This window comes from Phodopus roborovskii, unplaced genomic scaffold (genome assembly GCF_943737965.1).
Source record: "Phodopus roborovskii unplaced genomic scaffold, PHOROB, whole genome shotgun sequence".
Taxonomy (NCBI): Eukaryota; Metazoa; Chordata; class Mammalia; order Rodentia; family Cricetidae; genus Phodopus; species Phodopus roborovskii.
The window spans coordinates 16,861,660-16,876,906 of record NW_026126480.1 but is presented as its reverse complement, the minus strand read 5'-3'; the positions used below and the strand labels follow the sequence as shown (position 1 = coordinate 16,876,906).

General features: G+C 41.2%; 2 protein-coding genes across 2 annotated transcripts; both read right to left on the bottom strand.

Moving 5' to 3' along the window:
- Positions 1-5,807: 5,807 nt before the first annotated feature.
- On the bottom strand, positions 5,808-6,758 carry LOC127228134 (olfactory receptor 2AG1). Its single transcript, XM_051192609.1, has one exon. The coding sequence runs from the start codon at positions 6,756-6,758 to the stop codon at positions 5,808-5,810; it is 951 nt and encodes a 316-aa protein (XP_051048566.1).
- A 6,760-nt stretch (positions 6,759-13,518) lies between these two features.
- LOC127228160 (olfactory receptor 2AG1) lies at positions 13,519-14,442 on the bottom strand. The gene has a single exon (XM_051192635.1). It carries the CDS (start codon positions 14,440-14,442, stop codon positions 13,519-13,521), a length of 924 nt encoding a protein of 307 aa, XP_051048592.1.
- Between the last annotated feature and the right edge of the window lie 805 nt (positions 14,443-15,247).

Genomic DNA, 15,247 nt, shown 5'->3' with positions numbered 1-15,247 from the left:
TAATTGAGCATTAAGGGAAGATTGTACATCAAAGCAGTGGCTACATCTGCTGACAGATTATTTAAGGCAGCTGCAGTCTGGACAGTGGAATGCATGGCAATGGCAGCTCCCAGAGCTCCAGCTGTAATGGCAACCACGATAGCAGCAGTGATTCCAAAATCTCTCCTCTGTCTAAAGAGGGTCATGGTGCTTGGGCTCTCTACCGGAACAGCAACGTACCTGAGCATTCTGGTCACAAGGGCCAAAGGAAATTTTCCTCCATCCCAACATAAAGAATAGAAGCATACTTTAGGTGTACAATTTAGCATGCTCTCACTAGAGCTTGCAAAGGTGCTATTGCTAATCATAAACACAAAAGGAGGCCACACACACACAGGGGTGGGTGCAAAAGACATATTCCTTCCTGGGGCTATCAACTTTACTGTGCTTTCAAACAAATCTGATGTATTCCATTGAAAGGAGGCATTTCCTACCATTCCTGCTTTAATCATAGCCATGGAGGAGAGATACATGCAGTTACCATTAATGCCACAGAGTAGCCAATGGTCAAAAGGATTAGAGGCTCCAAGTTGAGCTGGGTTTTGATTACAATAAGGAGCCCACCTGGGTTGCAGGGAGAATAGTCAGCATTTCTAGTTCCTCTTCTGATTCTGAGCTACTCTCCTCTGAACTTTCCTTGGAACTTTCCTTATCTGATTTCATGGAGCGCTCTTCTTTCGACTGTTCTAACACCTCTTGTCCCTTTTCAACAGCCTTGCAGCATCTTTGATCCTCTAGGCAGCTGAGAACAAGTTTCCAAATAGGCCAAGCCCCTCCTTTTAGCGTTCCCTGTTCCCAGGCAAAATCTAGATCTCTAAGATTGCCCGAGACAGCATACCAGGGGGCCATGGTCTCAACCTCCCCTAGAAACCTATCTAATGTACTCTTCTTTAGCTTCAGTCTCTTAGAATGCAACAGCTCCTGAAGAGCGAAATAAATGGGTTGTGATGTCGAATTCTCCATACTTTCACTTTTGGTTACTTTTACCTTGTCTGATCACAGAACTTTATCGCTCCTACTGGAGACCTTATTGCCTCTTTACCGAGGTACTTAACTTGGTCCCACCTTACCTGGGACTTACCAGTCGACTATCTTGACTGCAAGAAGTTCTGAGCTATTCACCCATGGAGAAAGGCTCCCCGTAAGGGCCACCACTCGTCGCGTCTTCCTGGGCCAGCAAGGAAACATGACCACGACTCTTCTTCAAGCAATTTATTCAGAAACCTTGTACAACAGCTTCTGCCTCTCCCAGCCCCAGCAAGCCCTTAAATGTGCGCTCACTGGCCAATCAGCTCATGCCACCTGGCGATCCGGGATAGGCCACAGAAGGAGGAAGAGCACCAGATCCATCAAGCACTTCCAAATAAGGCTTGTTTATAGCTAAGCTCAGACTACCTGGCATCCAGCCAGGTACCATATTGGGGCTGTGGCTTCCCACACTACCATCTAGTGTTATGGAGACATTCAGGCACTGGCTGCTGCCTATGTCCATGTCTAGTCTGTGGCCCTGCAGAGTCTGGGGTCTGGTGTGGAATCTGTGGCTTCAGGGTCCTCCAAGAGCTCTGTGGATTCCTGGGGTCTATCTAGCTACCTGGAACCTTGTTCATGTCTGGGAGCCATGCTGCCATTGGGACCCTGATGATCTGAGTGGCCTGTGCTGCTACTGGGGCTGTGGTGGCATCTAGGCCCAGATGCTGCTGAGAGCCATGTCTTGTTCTACAATCCTTTTGCAGCTGGGGTCTATGATGAAGTTCATGGTCTGTGTTAGCATGAGGGTCATTCGAACTATGCTGTGCTGCGCTGGACCTGCCCTTCATTGATCTTGTGATGGCTGGTCCTGTTCCTCACTGGATATTGAATCAGACAAGCTGGCCCTACTCCTCATGAGAGAGCTTACCCTCCCATGCCAGAAAGATGGGCACCTGACCTGGGAAGCATACTCTGGTTGGGGATGAAGATGATCTTACCCTTCGGGCATGAGAGCAGGAGAGCTGACACAGCCACCCCCTTGTTGGCCATGTGCTAGTATGGGTGAGGGATAAATGTCTTCCTCCCCTCACCCTTACTATGAATGGAAGGAGAGAGAGCTGCCCGGGGTGGGGGTGGGGTCACATGAGTGAGAGAACTAGCCCTGCTCCACACCAGCTGCAACACACAGAAGAGCAGGCCCTGTACCCCACCTGAGTATCATATTAGTGCTGACCTTGTTGTTGGGGGCATAGATGAGCAAGCCCAGAGCACATAAGAACAGAAGAGCTGACCCTACCCTACCCTTTTATGCCTTCTACAGCAATTGGGAGAGAGGGCCCTACACCTTGCCTGGGAAAAGTAATAGAGCTGGCCCTGGTGTTATGAGTGAGGAGGACTCTGATCTGAGGGCTAGAGAGCAAAGAACTAGCCTCACTCTTGCTGTTCACTGCATTGGGTGATCTAGCCACAGTACTAGAGAGCTCACCTTGGAAGTGATGATGAGGGTAAACTATCAAGCTGACCAACTCAACTACTACCCAGGCCAAAAACTAAGGCTATGAGTTGGTCCACTCCAATATCTACTGAATCTATGAACTGCTGGAGCATGTGAAAAGGATGACCCTACAGATCCAGAACAGAGCCATCTCCATGACACAGGATAACAACAGAATATCCAAGAGAAGTCCCAGTGAGACATTATTATTGATGGTGTGGCAGAAACCAGAGGCTTGAAGCAATGAACCAATCACTTGAGGCAATGAACACTTGTAAGTAAAGGTGAATGGATTAAAGGGAAAACTATGTGTCTCATGCTACAGCTTCCATGAAAAGATTTTTCTTCTTGTTTTTGTTTTGTTTCTTTATTTTGATTTGTTTTGGATTTTTCTTTAAAATTTGTTTTTGATTTGGGGAAGAGGTTGCAAAGGCAGAGGGCAGATGCCAGGAGATGGGGAAATAATTGGGATCAGAACAAATGATGTGAAATATACAAACAATGAATAAAAGATTTTTTTTAAGAGAGAGAAAGAAAATCTAAATATCTAAGTTCCAACTATAAGTTACATCCTGGTGTGTTATTGGCCAGGAAGAACCCAAGGCATGCAATATAAGATAAATTATTGTTACAGTTCTTGATTGCAAACATAACTAAGCGATAAGTTTCTGCTACTGCAGACAGAGTACACTTAGGTTATATAGTTTTACTTTCAACATCTATGGCATCAATGTAAAGAAGGAAGAAAAGAAAAATCATTTCATTTTTATAAATGAAGCAGTTCTAACACTATTAACTTCAGATTTAAAACAAAACTAAGGATTAAAACATTTCTAAAACAAATAATATACCATTATAGTTCAACATATTTAAAATGGCTAGAAAATCAGTCACATTGTTCCTTTCTCATGTTTTTAAAATTTCAATTTATTTACTTTCAAACAAAATTTAAATTTATTTTTAGTTGAGTTACAAAATAGTAGGTTTCCATGTGGCTTTTCCATACAGATTTTATTTTTATCAACTTTTCCCCAATATCCCAATATATATTATATATCTTCTGACTTTCCATTCCTTCTTCTGATTTTAAACCTTTCCACGACCAACATTCTCAGCTCTGCTTTTATATCCCCTATGTTTTGCTACCATTTCTCTTTTAACTGCCCCACACACACTACAACCTCCCCTGTAAATTTCCATTGTTTCTGCAGATATATTAGGTTACAAAAAGAAAACTTAGGATCTACACGTGAGAGAGTACATTTAACACTTGTGTTTGTGTCTATGAATTATCTCAGCCAATATTACTTTATCAGTTGGATCCATTTACCTGCCAACTTCAAAACTTCATTTTTCTTTTTAGCTGAATAATTTTTATTGTGATTCTGCTCTTAGCTATTGTAAACAGACAGAAATAAAGATGGATAGGCAAGTATCTCTGTAGCATTGTATAGATTCTTTTCAGCATATTTCTAGGAGAGGTATAGCTGTGTCATATGGTAGTTTGAGTTTAACTTTTTGAGAAATCTCTAGATGGATTTCAAAGCCAAATCACTAGTTCTCACTCCTGCATATAGTATACATGTAAACTTACCCACATCCATGCCAGAATCTACTGCCATTTAAATTTTTAATAGTAATTCTGACTAGGGTTTTAGCTGATTTTTAAAAAGCCATTTAAAAAACAAGTATATACATGAGATGCCATTGGCTATTTTGACACATATTCCGATGGTGTGCTGTTTAAAGTAAACATACCAAACATTTTTAAGATATTTTAAAAACATTACTAGGAAGAATTGTAAACCACTATTTTAATCTTGTTTTAATATATTATTCACAAGTTAGAAGTAAAACTGACCATTTCAATTCCAATAACTTCAAGAAGAAAAAGCAGAGGAATAAAAAGAGAAGAGAGGAGAAAGATGAGACAAAAGAGAAGGGGGAAAGAGGGGCAAGTTATATTATTCTACAAACACATACACACACAGAGAGAGAGAGAGAGAGAGAGAGAGAGAGAGAGAGAGAGAGAGAGAGAACCTGAGCAATACCATTATCAAGGATCAATGTCTTTTGTATACCATCCCCTTAGACCTCTTTCGGGTCCAGTAAAGACACAACAGCCAGTGGGAAAACTAGCTGAGGGGATCTGAGTGTAGAGGAAATGAATTAGCTCATACATACCTCTTTCTCATCATGTGTCTTTATTCTTCCAATCTTGCTACCACATGGTTTCCAGTTTATATAGCCACACCACCATAATTCTCAGGCAAGACAAAAAAGTATAGAACTTTCATTTCTAAAGGTCACACAAAGCAGTCAGCTTCCTTTTGGCTCAGGGAGGCATGCCTGTGAGACTCCACAACAGATACTAGGAGGATCAATTAAGGAGGGAACTTTAACTCAGTATAGAGTTCTAAGAAGAGAAAAAGGGGGTTTTCGTGTGGCATTTGGTCCATGTTAGCATATTTTCCAATTATTATCTGATTAAAGGGGATCTCTCAGCTCTAGAAATCATATCTAAAGTGGCTAGAGCAAAGGGAAAACTATGGCTATGTAATGTAAAATACAGAGCCTAACATTTTCAGCCTCTGGGCCAAACAGCATGGGGCTTGTTCCTGCTGATACCATAATGTGAAGGATTGTCTTTCTTTGGGACTGGTTAAGAGATCAATAACCTTTTCTTGTATCCCTCAGAGTTAAGACACAAACAGGTAATTTCCTAGACTAAGATCTTGTATCAATAAAGCTGTGGTGAAGGTAAGTATAGAATATGAACAGTTTGTTAGATTAGAGCAGGGGTAAACTGAGGTTGCACTCTCCCAAGCTGGCTATGAAAGAATTCAAGGCATCCAGTATGTATTCTATATATCAAAATTACACAGACAAATGAAAAGAAATCTTCCTTACTTCATAGATAAATGTGCCTAGTAGATGGAATATTTCATGAGATAAACACACAAGCAGTGGGGGGAACACCCAGATATATATATATATATATATATATATATATATATATATATATAATCTGAGTGGTCTTATCCTTTACATTCTCATAAGCAGCTGCACTGGTAAACAGACACTAACTTTTAAAGACAAAGCATAATTTTAAGCAGTGCAAATCTCTTCTTATTAAAAAGTCAGGTGAAGACTCAAAAAACTTTACCAAGGGCATTTATATTCCCTTCTTATCTAGCAAAAGAAACTTTTTTTCCTGCCTTTGTTTCACTGAGAGGATTTCATGTACAGCAGAAATCTGCAGATGTTGTAGAAGAATTAAATATAAAGTTAACAATCAGAACCCCTAAAAAGCAGACTGTGTGGGCAGCAACCACTTTCCCAGGACTCTCCTCAAGGCCCCAGTGACCTCCTTATTTCTCAGGCTGTAGATTAGGGGGTTCAGAGTTGGGGTGACAACAGTGTAGAAAACAGAGAGGATGTTTTCTTGTTTGGGACTTACATAGGAACTTGGTAGGATATACATTACTGTGAGAGCCCCATAGTACAGCCCCACCACAGTCATGTGGGAAGAGCAGGTGACAAGGGCTTTCTTCCTTCCTTCATTTGAGAGCTTGTTGAGCACAGTGAAAAGAATTAATGTGTATGAAGCCAGGATGGCAGCAAGAGGGGGTATTAGGAAGGCCACACCCATCACATAAACCATAAGCTCATACATGGAGGTGTCTGCACAGGCCAGCTTCAGCAGTGGAGGGATCTCACAGAACAGGTGTCTGATCTTCCGGGATTTGCAGAAGGGGTACTGCATGGTGTGGATAGTATATCCTAGAGCACTCAGGAATCCCAGGATCCATGATGTGGCTACTCCAAGCCAGCAGATGCTTGGCTTCATGAAGATCATGTAGTTCAGAGGATGACAAATGGCGACATACCTGTCATAGGCCATGAATGCTAGAAGGAGGTCTTCTGCACCACCCAGGGTCAGTGCCAGGAACATCTGAAGGGCACAACCCCCTAAAGAGATAGTGTTGTCTTTGAGCATAAAATCCATGACAGCCTTGGGAATGATAATTGATGTGAGAAAGAAGTCTATGAGAGAGAGCTGCCCAAGCAAAATGTACATGGGCACATGGAGTTGTGCATCCATGGTGATGACCAGGAGCAGCAGTCCATTGCTGGTCAGAGCCAATGTGTACAGGACTGTGATCATTGCGCAGAACAGTTCAGGATAGCCACTGTCATCCAGAATCCCCACCAAGATGAAGGCACCTCCCAGGGTGGAGTTCCAGGGCTCCATTTTGTGGCATTTCTTTAACTGCCAAAATAAGATGGTTCAATTCAGTTTTGCTAATATGGACTTTGATTTTGTAACATCAGAGTTCACTCACGATGCTCAACATGACTCCAGTAAGATGACATTTTCCCTACTAGTAAATACCTTTGCTTCTCGGTTTCCAAATTTATTTATTTATTTATTTATTTATTTATCTATCTATCTATTTTACATATTGATCCCAGTTCTCTCTTCCTCCTTCCATCTCTCCCTCCCATGCCACCTGACCACCCTCCCATCCCACCCCCCTTACTCAACAGGGAGGGTAGTGCCTTCCAGGAGGGGTCAACAAAATCTGTCAGGTCATTTGGAGTGGGCCCTGCCTCTAGGTTAAGGGAGTATCCCTCCATGGGGAATGTGCTCCCAAAGTCCTTTTGTGCACCAGGGATATATCCTGGTTCCACTGTCAGAGGTTTCCAAATTTCTAATCAGTAATTGTATCTTGAAGAAAGATTCACCTAATTGGGAATCACATACCACATCAATAATTTAAAAATATGTTGTAATCTGATGAAAATGTTATTCAGGATAGTAAACCTGAAGAAGTATCTTTCTAAGAGATTAATAAAATATCCCAGCATTCCTTTAGTGTAAATTTGATTAGTGCTTTATTATTCCCTTTTGCTTTCTGCATAGACATATGAATTCAAATTGATTTAAATATGAAATTCACAGATGATACAGAGATGTGACTTTAATAAATTATTTCCATTGCTTGTTCTCATTTCTGGTTTGGTTTTCCAAGATAGGGTTCTCTGTGTAGTACTGGCTATCCTGGAACTCACTCTGTAGACCAAGTTGGCCTCTAACTCACAGAGATCCACCTGCCTCTATCTCCTGAGTGCTGGGATTAAATGCATGAGCCACAAACACACAGCTTGTATGTTCTTAAGTAAGATCTTTCTATGTAGTCCAACAAGAACCTTTTGCCTCAACCTTTGGTATTGTTTATGATTTAATAAAGCTTGTCTGAAGGATCAGAATGCAAAGCTAGCCATGGTCACAGAAGCTGGGCAGTGGTGGCACACACCTTTAATCCCAGGATTCAGGAGACAGATGCAGACAGATCTCTGTGATTGGAGGGCCACCCTGGGCTACATGAGAGTGAATCAGTCTAAAAGGGTAACAAAGATCATGCCTTTAATCCTGGCAATAGGAAGAGGTATATAAGGAAGAAACAAAGGATCTCATGTGAGATTTAGTTTTCAGTCACAGGGAAGACAAGATTTTCATTTCAGCCTTGGTAGAGGTAAGAGCTACTGGCTTGTTGCTTTACTTCTGTTATCTTTAGCGTGAACCCTGATATCTACCTCTGTTTTTTTTTTCATTATTCATATTACACTTTGCAGTTTTGGCATTTTAAGTATGCATCAAAATGTCCAGCTCATTTCCTACATTTTGTAAGTCCATATTTGTTTGTAAGAAATCTCACTTCAATACAAGGTTGTCCATATTAATTACCTGTTACAGATCTCCACATTTTCCATGAACCTGAAAGATTACTGTATAACACCAGGGGAAACTAAGTTTGAGAAAGTGTTGGGGGTTTATAGTTAAAACTTTAGAATCAATATCAACTTTTTTTTTTTAATTTTAACATTACAATGTGTGCCTGCAAAAACACAGAAAGTTCTGTTTATGCTTAGGAGATATGACAAAATTCCACAAAGGAACAGGTATTCTGATATAATCTGCCCAAATAATTCTATTTTAATATAGCCATTGATCCCAATGCCCATGCTCTCTCCTATAAGTACACATCATTTTCACTAGATAGAAGAGGAACAGGGATGGGGGCCCTTCCTTTCTGGGAAGCTGCTATTGGAGCTTGGTGAAGAAGCCCAGGAGGAGGGATCTAAGATTGAAAAGAACTTTGCTGTACATCGCAGAACTGGGCAGATGAAGCCATCTCAGAGCATGAAGTTAAAAGGAATGTGAAAGTGAATCATTTTTTTGTAATTCGTGGTAGCCACATCTTGATATATTTACATTAACATTTCATTAGTCTATATTGGATTCTCTGGCGGTCAATACTACTTTGAGAATTAGAAGATACGGGAATGTGGAACAAGTATCTCATTAGTTCAAGTAGTCCTTTGAAGGCATTCATCTATCTGCTACATATTATCAGAAGCCAGGAACATCTATGTGGACTGAAGGCTTGTACTGAGATTCATACCAGGAAGGAGTTACTTGGGTCTGAAAAATTACATGGAGTATATTCAAATGATGCCCTTTTCATATTCAAAAAAATCAAGCATAGACCAAAAGTCCATGTATTCAATGCACTAGAAATCTTAACAGATGTCAGTTTATGTTTTTAGGTTTTCTCTAGACTCTAATTCTTGACTCAAAATGCACAAAAGCTATACATTACTAAGAGATAAAAATTCCTTACCTTAGGTGGTGAGAATCCTAGCTGCCTTCTCTTGGCTTCACATTGGACTCTTTGGCAATTGAGTGTTTCATTACAAACAGGAAAGTCAGGTGTGATTTCCCTCAGCAGTTTTTGATTTGTTTAAAATTTGCTAAGTTGCCGCTGTAAATTAGGAATCAAACTAATTTCAGGTGTCAGAGATGTGCTATTAGTTTCTTTCATCTGCAGACATCACTGGAAATGGCCATAGGGACAACCAAGTGACTAACAGTTTTTGGCCAGTGTACCATGCAGCGACAAAGTTTACCTAAGCAGAATTACTAGAAACTGGAAACTCATCAGCTTGCATGGAGGAAACTCTAGCCTTGGGTGCCATGTTAAGGTTACCATGTTTCTGCTGCTATCAAGAGCCAATCTCGAAGTTGTAGGAAGAAAATAGAAAACTTGATATGATACTCAGAGGGCACTCTTGTGCCATTAAACACCCCTGAGGCTAAGAGTACATCAGAACTTTGTCTTCTATTTCCAAGACCTCCTCTCTTCATTTTCCTATGTATATCTTTAGATGGACTTATATATTATCATAAATGACCTCCTTGAAAATGTTTATCTTGGAAACAAGGAAGTTAATGAGTCCTCTCGGGAGTGATTTCTGGCTTGCCTTTTCTGAAGACTTTTGTTACTAAATGAGCTCTGAGGCTCTAGGTTTCTCTTCTCATTGAGTGTAGGATCCAATTTCCTTAGCCTCCCACCTGCTGGTGGGAGCTTAAGGACCTAACCAGACTTTCCCAATTCTCTATGTAATTCTTTTTTAACCTTTTAAAATAACAGTTCTTCATTTATTTTGCTTACTAACCAGTTTCTCCTTCCTCTCCCCTTGCCCCACCTACCCCCATTTTCCATTCACTCCTTTACTCCTCCGTCTCCATTCAAAAGGGTGCAGGCCTCCCATGGACTTGCATAAAACATGACATGTCCCCTCACATAGAGGTGGAGCAAGATAATCCAGCATGGGGAACAGGTTACTACAAGCCAGCTAAGTGCCAAGGAGAGATCCTGCTCTCTTAGAAGCCATATTAAGAGACCAAGCTACAAGACTGTCACACACATGCAGAGGACCTGCATTGAACTCGTGCAGGTTCCCTAACTGTTGTTCCAGCATCTATGAACTTCCAAAAGCTCAGGTCAGCTGTCTCTGTGGGCTCCCCCACCATGATGCCCCTGGTTAGTACACAATCCCTCCTTTCTTAGACAAGACTCTCTGAGCTCTCCGACTCTGTACTTATCTGTGGATCTTTGCATCTGCTTCCATCAGTTACTGGCTAGAGTGTCTCTGATGGCAATTAGGATAATTTCTATGAAATTCTAAATGAAAAGTAAAATGTAATGGAATAGAACTTCAAAGATCCCTTATGGTCATTACTTTTCTGGTGTAGAGCACAATGTCCTCTTCTAAGAATTTGTGGGATGCACTTTTCCTTTCTCCCCTCCCCCACCCTCTTAGACTATTGCAATCCAATGTGGCTTCTCTGGGTAATTTTAGAGGTAAATTTTTTGGGGGTTGTGTTTTGTTTTTAATTATTTCTAAGAATTCAGCACAGCTTCTGTGTGTGCTCATGTCTTGGTTCTATGAGTGATGGTTGAATAATTTTCCTTTTATTAATCAAGAAAGTAGAAGGAAATCCATCCACTAATGGAGTTATAGAGAGTTAATATTAGTTAAAAATCATTTGAATGTTTTCAGAAATAAAATACCCACTATATAGAAACGCTAAGATAACAATGACCTACCAGTGGCAGTAATACGACAGTGGAGATATGTCTTCAAAACTGCTTAGAGACAGTCCAGGGTAGCTAAAGGCATCCACAATCCCTTCTGGTGTCATTGGGCTCAGGTGTCTAAAAGACACTCACTGGGCAAGCCTGGGGTCCCCACATTCCTGTCAGGCTGAAAGCATCCACAGAACCCACCAATGCTGGTAGGTCCTATAATGTATATGGTGGAGAAAGGCAAGAGAAAGTGGCAAAACAGTTCCTGTGCTGTGGATTGGGGAAGAACTGAAGTGATGAAGACAGTGAGAAATGAAATGATGTAACTTGTCTGCTTGCCACCCAAAGCCAAGATGACATCTTGGCCTGAGCTGCTACCAAGTTCCATATCTCAGTCTGTGGTCCTACTGCAGCCAGAGTGTTGACTTCTATGGCCCATGTTGCTACCCAAGCTATTAGGATGCCTGGGCTCTGGGCCACAACCTGTGGCTATGCTAGTGTCCGAACACCCTGCCACCACTGGGGCCATGAAAATCTGAGTGGCCTGCACTACCACCTGGGTCCATGGTGTCATCCACACCCAAGCTGCTGTTGAGGCCTATGTCTGGGTCCATGGCTCTAAAGCAGCCAGGCTCTGAGTTGATGTTCATGCTTTATGGTATCACTGAGGGTTGTGCATATGTCCAGGGTCTCGTCGGTCACCTGAGACCATGTTGGTGTCTAGGGCCATGCTGTCACTAGGACCATACTGGGTGGCTTGTACTGCCACAGGGACCATGGTAATATCTGGGCCCGAGCTGCTACTGAGAGCCATGTCTGGGTCCACATTCCTCCTGCTATGGTCTGTGTTACCAGAGGCAGTTATAGGAACCATGCATGTTGAATTTCGAGGGCCATGCTTTGCCGGCTCCACCCTTCAGTGGCACTGGGATGGCTGATCCTGGCCCTCACTGGACACTGCAGTTGGAAAGTTGGCCCTGCCTCTCATGAGAGAGCTGGACTCTGTACTCAGGAGAGATGGCCCCGCCCCTCACTGTGGGCATAGTAGAATTGGCACTAATGGTATATGCCTAGGAGAGTTGGCTCTGCCCCCTTACCTTTCTTCCCATTCTCCAAAATGATCCCTGAACTCTAGGACAGAGTGTATGATATAAATGTACCCTTTAGTGATGGTAATTCTGCAGTCTCTTATTCTATGTACCTTGACTAGTTGTAAGTCTCTCTGTTAATTATTTACTGCAAATCGAAAATTCTTAGATGAGGATTGAGAGATCCATTGATTAGTGGACATAATGACATAATTGAGTCAGTTTAGTATCATTTAGCAGCATTATAGTAGTAGGTTCTCTCTTAGGGCTCATGACCTGTCTAGCCATAGGTTCTTGGCCTAATAATGATACCAGATAGATATTATCTTTTGTATTTCTTCTTTTGATAATTTCCTGTTCAGTTCTTTAGCTCATTTAAAAATAGTTTTAATTATGATTTAAGAACTTCATGCAGTCATACAATGTGTTTTGATAAAAATCTATGCACAGTTCATCCCTTCTAACAAACTCCCAGATCTACACATCAAAGATCCCTTGTGACTTCATGAATGCTTTATTTTAACCATTGAGTTCAATTAGGGCTTCTGGTACAGGCATGGATATAAGGACATCCACTGGAACATTTTCTTCATATTCAAATAAAATATCATTGTGTATATGTGACAGAGTTTCATTATTCATCTATCCATTGAAGTGTCTAGGCTGTTCCCATTTTCTAGCTATTGGGAAGATAGCATCAATGACCATGAAAGGGCAAGGACCTCTGCAGAACAAAATAACATTCTTTTAATATTAGCCCAGGAGTGGCATGAAGTGTTTATATGGTAGTTCTGTGAGAAACTTTCAGACTATTTTTCAATTAGCTACAAAAGTTACACTATTTGATATTATTAGTCACAGTTTAGAAGTATTAATGTTCACTTAAGTTCCCATTACTGCAACAGAAGAAGAGAAGAAGAAAGAAGAGGAGGAAGAATAGAGTAAGAGAATAGAAAGAAAAGGGAAAAGGGGGCACCCACACACAGAGCAAAGACATCTGTCAGGGCATCCATAAAACTTGATACTTAGAAATAGAATAAGAGTTAAATATAGTTAACTTTTACCAAGTGGGAATTCAATGAAACTGTCACTATCAACACTAATTTTACCAAGATTAATTGCTTTAAAATTCATGCAAAAGTCAAGAATCTTCTCCTACTGATAGCTAAGAAACTCACTTGTAAGTATTTTCTCTGGTCTTGACCTAATATGAACTTAAAAATTCACAGGTCATGTCCAGAGGGTGATATATTTGGAAATTTAAGCAGATACTCTGAAAAGTAAGGGTTAGTTTTTAAAACCTATAAAAAGTAATTTTAAGCACAGTAAATCACATCTTATAAATATTTCATGAAAAGAAGAGTCGAGAGTCGAGATCCAAATCTCATATATATTTGTTTTATAGAAGAAATCATCTGATTTTGAGGAGGAGAAATGGTTAGAAGGGAGCTACTAAAAATACTTGGAATGTAGAGTGTGTTGGCAAAAGTCACCCTATAAGGACTCTCCTCAAAGCCCCAGTCACCTCCTTATTTCTCAGGCTATAGATGAGGGGGTTTAGAGCTGGGGTGACAATTGTATAGAAAACAGAGAAGATATTGTCTTGTTTGGGGGTGTGGAAGGAACTGGGTAGGACATACATAAAAGAAGCACCCCCATACCACATCCCAACCACAGTCAGGTGGGAGGAACAGGTGACAAGGGCTTTCTTCCTACCCTCACGTGAAGGCATGTAAAGTACAGTGAAAAGAATTAGTGTATAAGAGGCAAGAATGGCAGCAAGAGGGAGAAGTAGGAAGGTCACACCCATTACATAAACCATGAGCTCGTATTTGGAGGTGTCTGCACAGGCCAGCTTCAGTAATGGAGGAATCTCACAGAACAGGTGTCTGATCTTCCTAGATTTGCAGAAAGGATATTGCATTGTGTAGACGGTATATCCTGCTGCACTCAGAGACGCCAGGGTCCATGATATGGCCACCCCTAGCCAGCAGATCCTAGGTCTCATGAAGAGTGTATAGTTCAGAGGATGACAAATGGCAACATACCTGTCATAGGCCATAAATGCCAGAAGGAGGTCCTCTGCACCACCCAGTGTCAGTTCTAGGAACATCTGAAGAGCACAGCCCCCAAAGGAGATGGTGTTGTCTTTAAGCAAAAAATCTACAACAGCCTTGGGAGTGATAACTGATGTGAGGAGGAGATCCATGAGAGACAGCTGCCAGAGCAGAAGATACATGGGAACTTGGAGCCGGGTATCCATGGTGATGACCAGGAGTAGCAGTCCATTGCTGGCAATAGCCAACATATATAGGGCTGTGAATGTGGCACAGAGCAGTTCAGGTGAGCCACTGTCATCCAGAATCCCTACCAAGATGAAACCACTTCCCATGGTGGAGTTCCAGACCTCCATTTGTGCTTTCTTATATTCCTAGGAATGGATAGCTCATTGAAATTTTGCTAATATGAACCACAGTTTTGTAACATTATACCCATCATGACTTCAATAATATGATACTCAATTTCCAAATATATAGGTCACAATTCTGTCTTGATAGTAGACCTACCTACTGTGAGAATATGCTAATAATAGCTAAACATTAGTAGGCCACCTCTCAGAAATATTATCCATGAAATTCTACCTGAAGAAGAATCCTTTAAGAAAGCTAGACTGTAACACAAATAATAAAAATGCATAGACAGATATTGGGGTTCAAGCTGAAGACCAGAAAATCAAAACAACCATCCAGTAGCTCTCACCTCTCTAAGGCTGAAATGGAGATCTTGTCTTCCCTGTGACTGGAAACTGACTCTCATGAGACTCTTTGCTTCTTCCTTCTATAGCTCTCTAGTGCTGGGATTGAAAACATGAGCTCTGTTACTATTTCAGCCTGACTCACTCTCATGTAGCCCAGGGTGGCCTTGGACTCACAGAAATACATTTGCCTCTATCTCTTGAGTCCTGGGACTAAAATGTGTGCCACCACTGTCCAACTTGTATGGCTAACTATTGAGGCTGGCTCGGCATTCTGATCTTCACTGGTTTTATTAGATAGTAAACAATATATCCCCACAATTGTCTACTTCTCTGTTAAGAGTAAAGAAATACTCTGTCATGCATGCATTTTAGTGTAACTATTTGACTAATGGCTTAGATATCCCAGTAAGTAATTTCCGTCATAGACATTATTCAAGTGATAGAAAGACATAATTTAAAT

Coding starts and splice junctions, on each gene's coding strand:
- LOC127228134 (XM_051192609.1), bottom strand. CDS start 6,758: ATGGAGCCCTGGAACTCCACCCTGGGAGGTGCCTTCATCTTGGTGGGG.
- LOC127228160 (XM_051192635.1), bottom strand. CDS start 14,442: ATGGAGGTCTGGAACTCCACCATGGGAAGTGGTTTCATCTTGGTAGGG.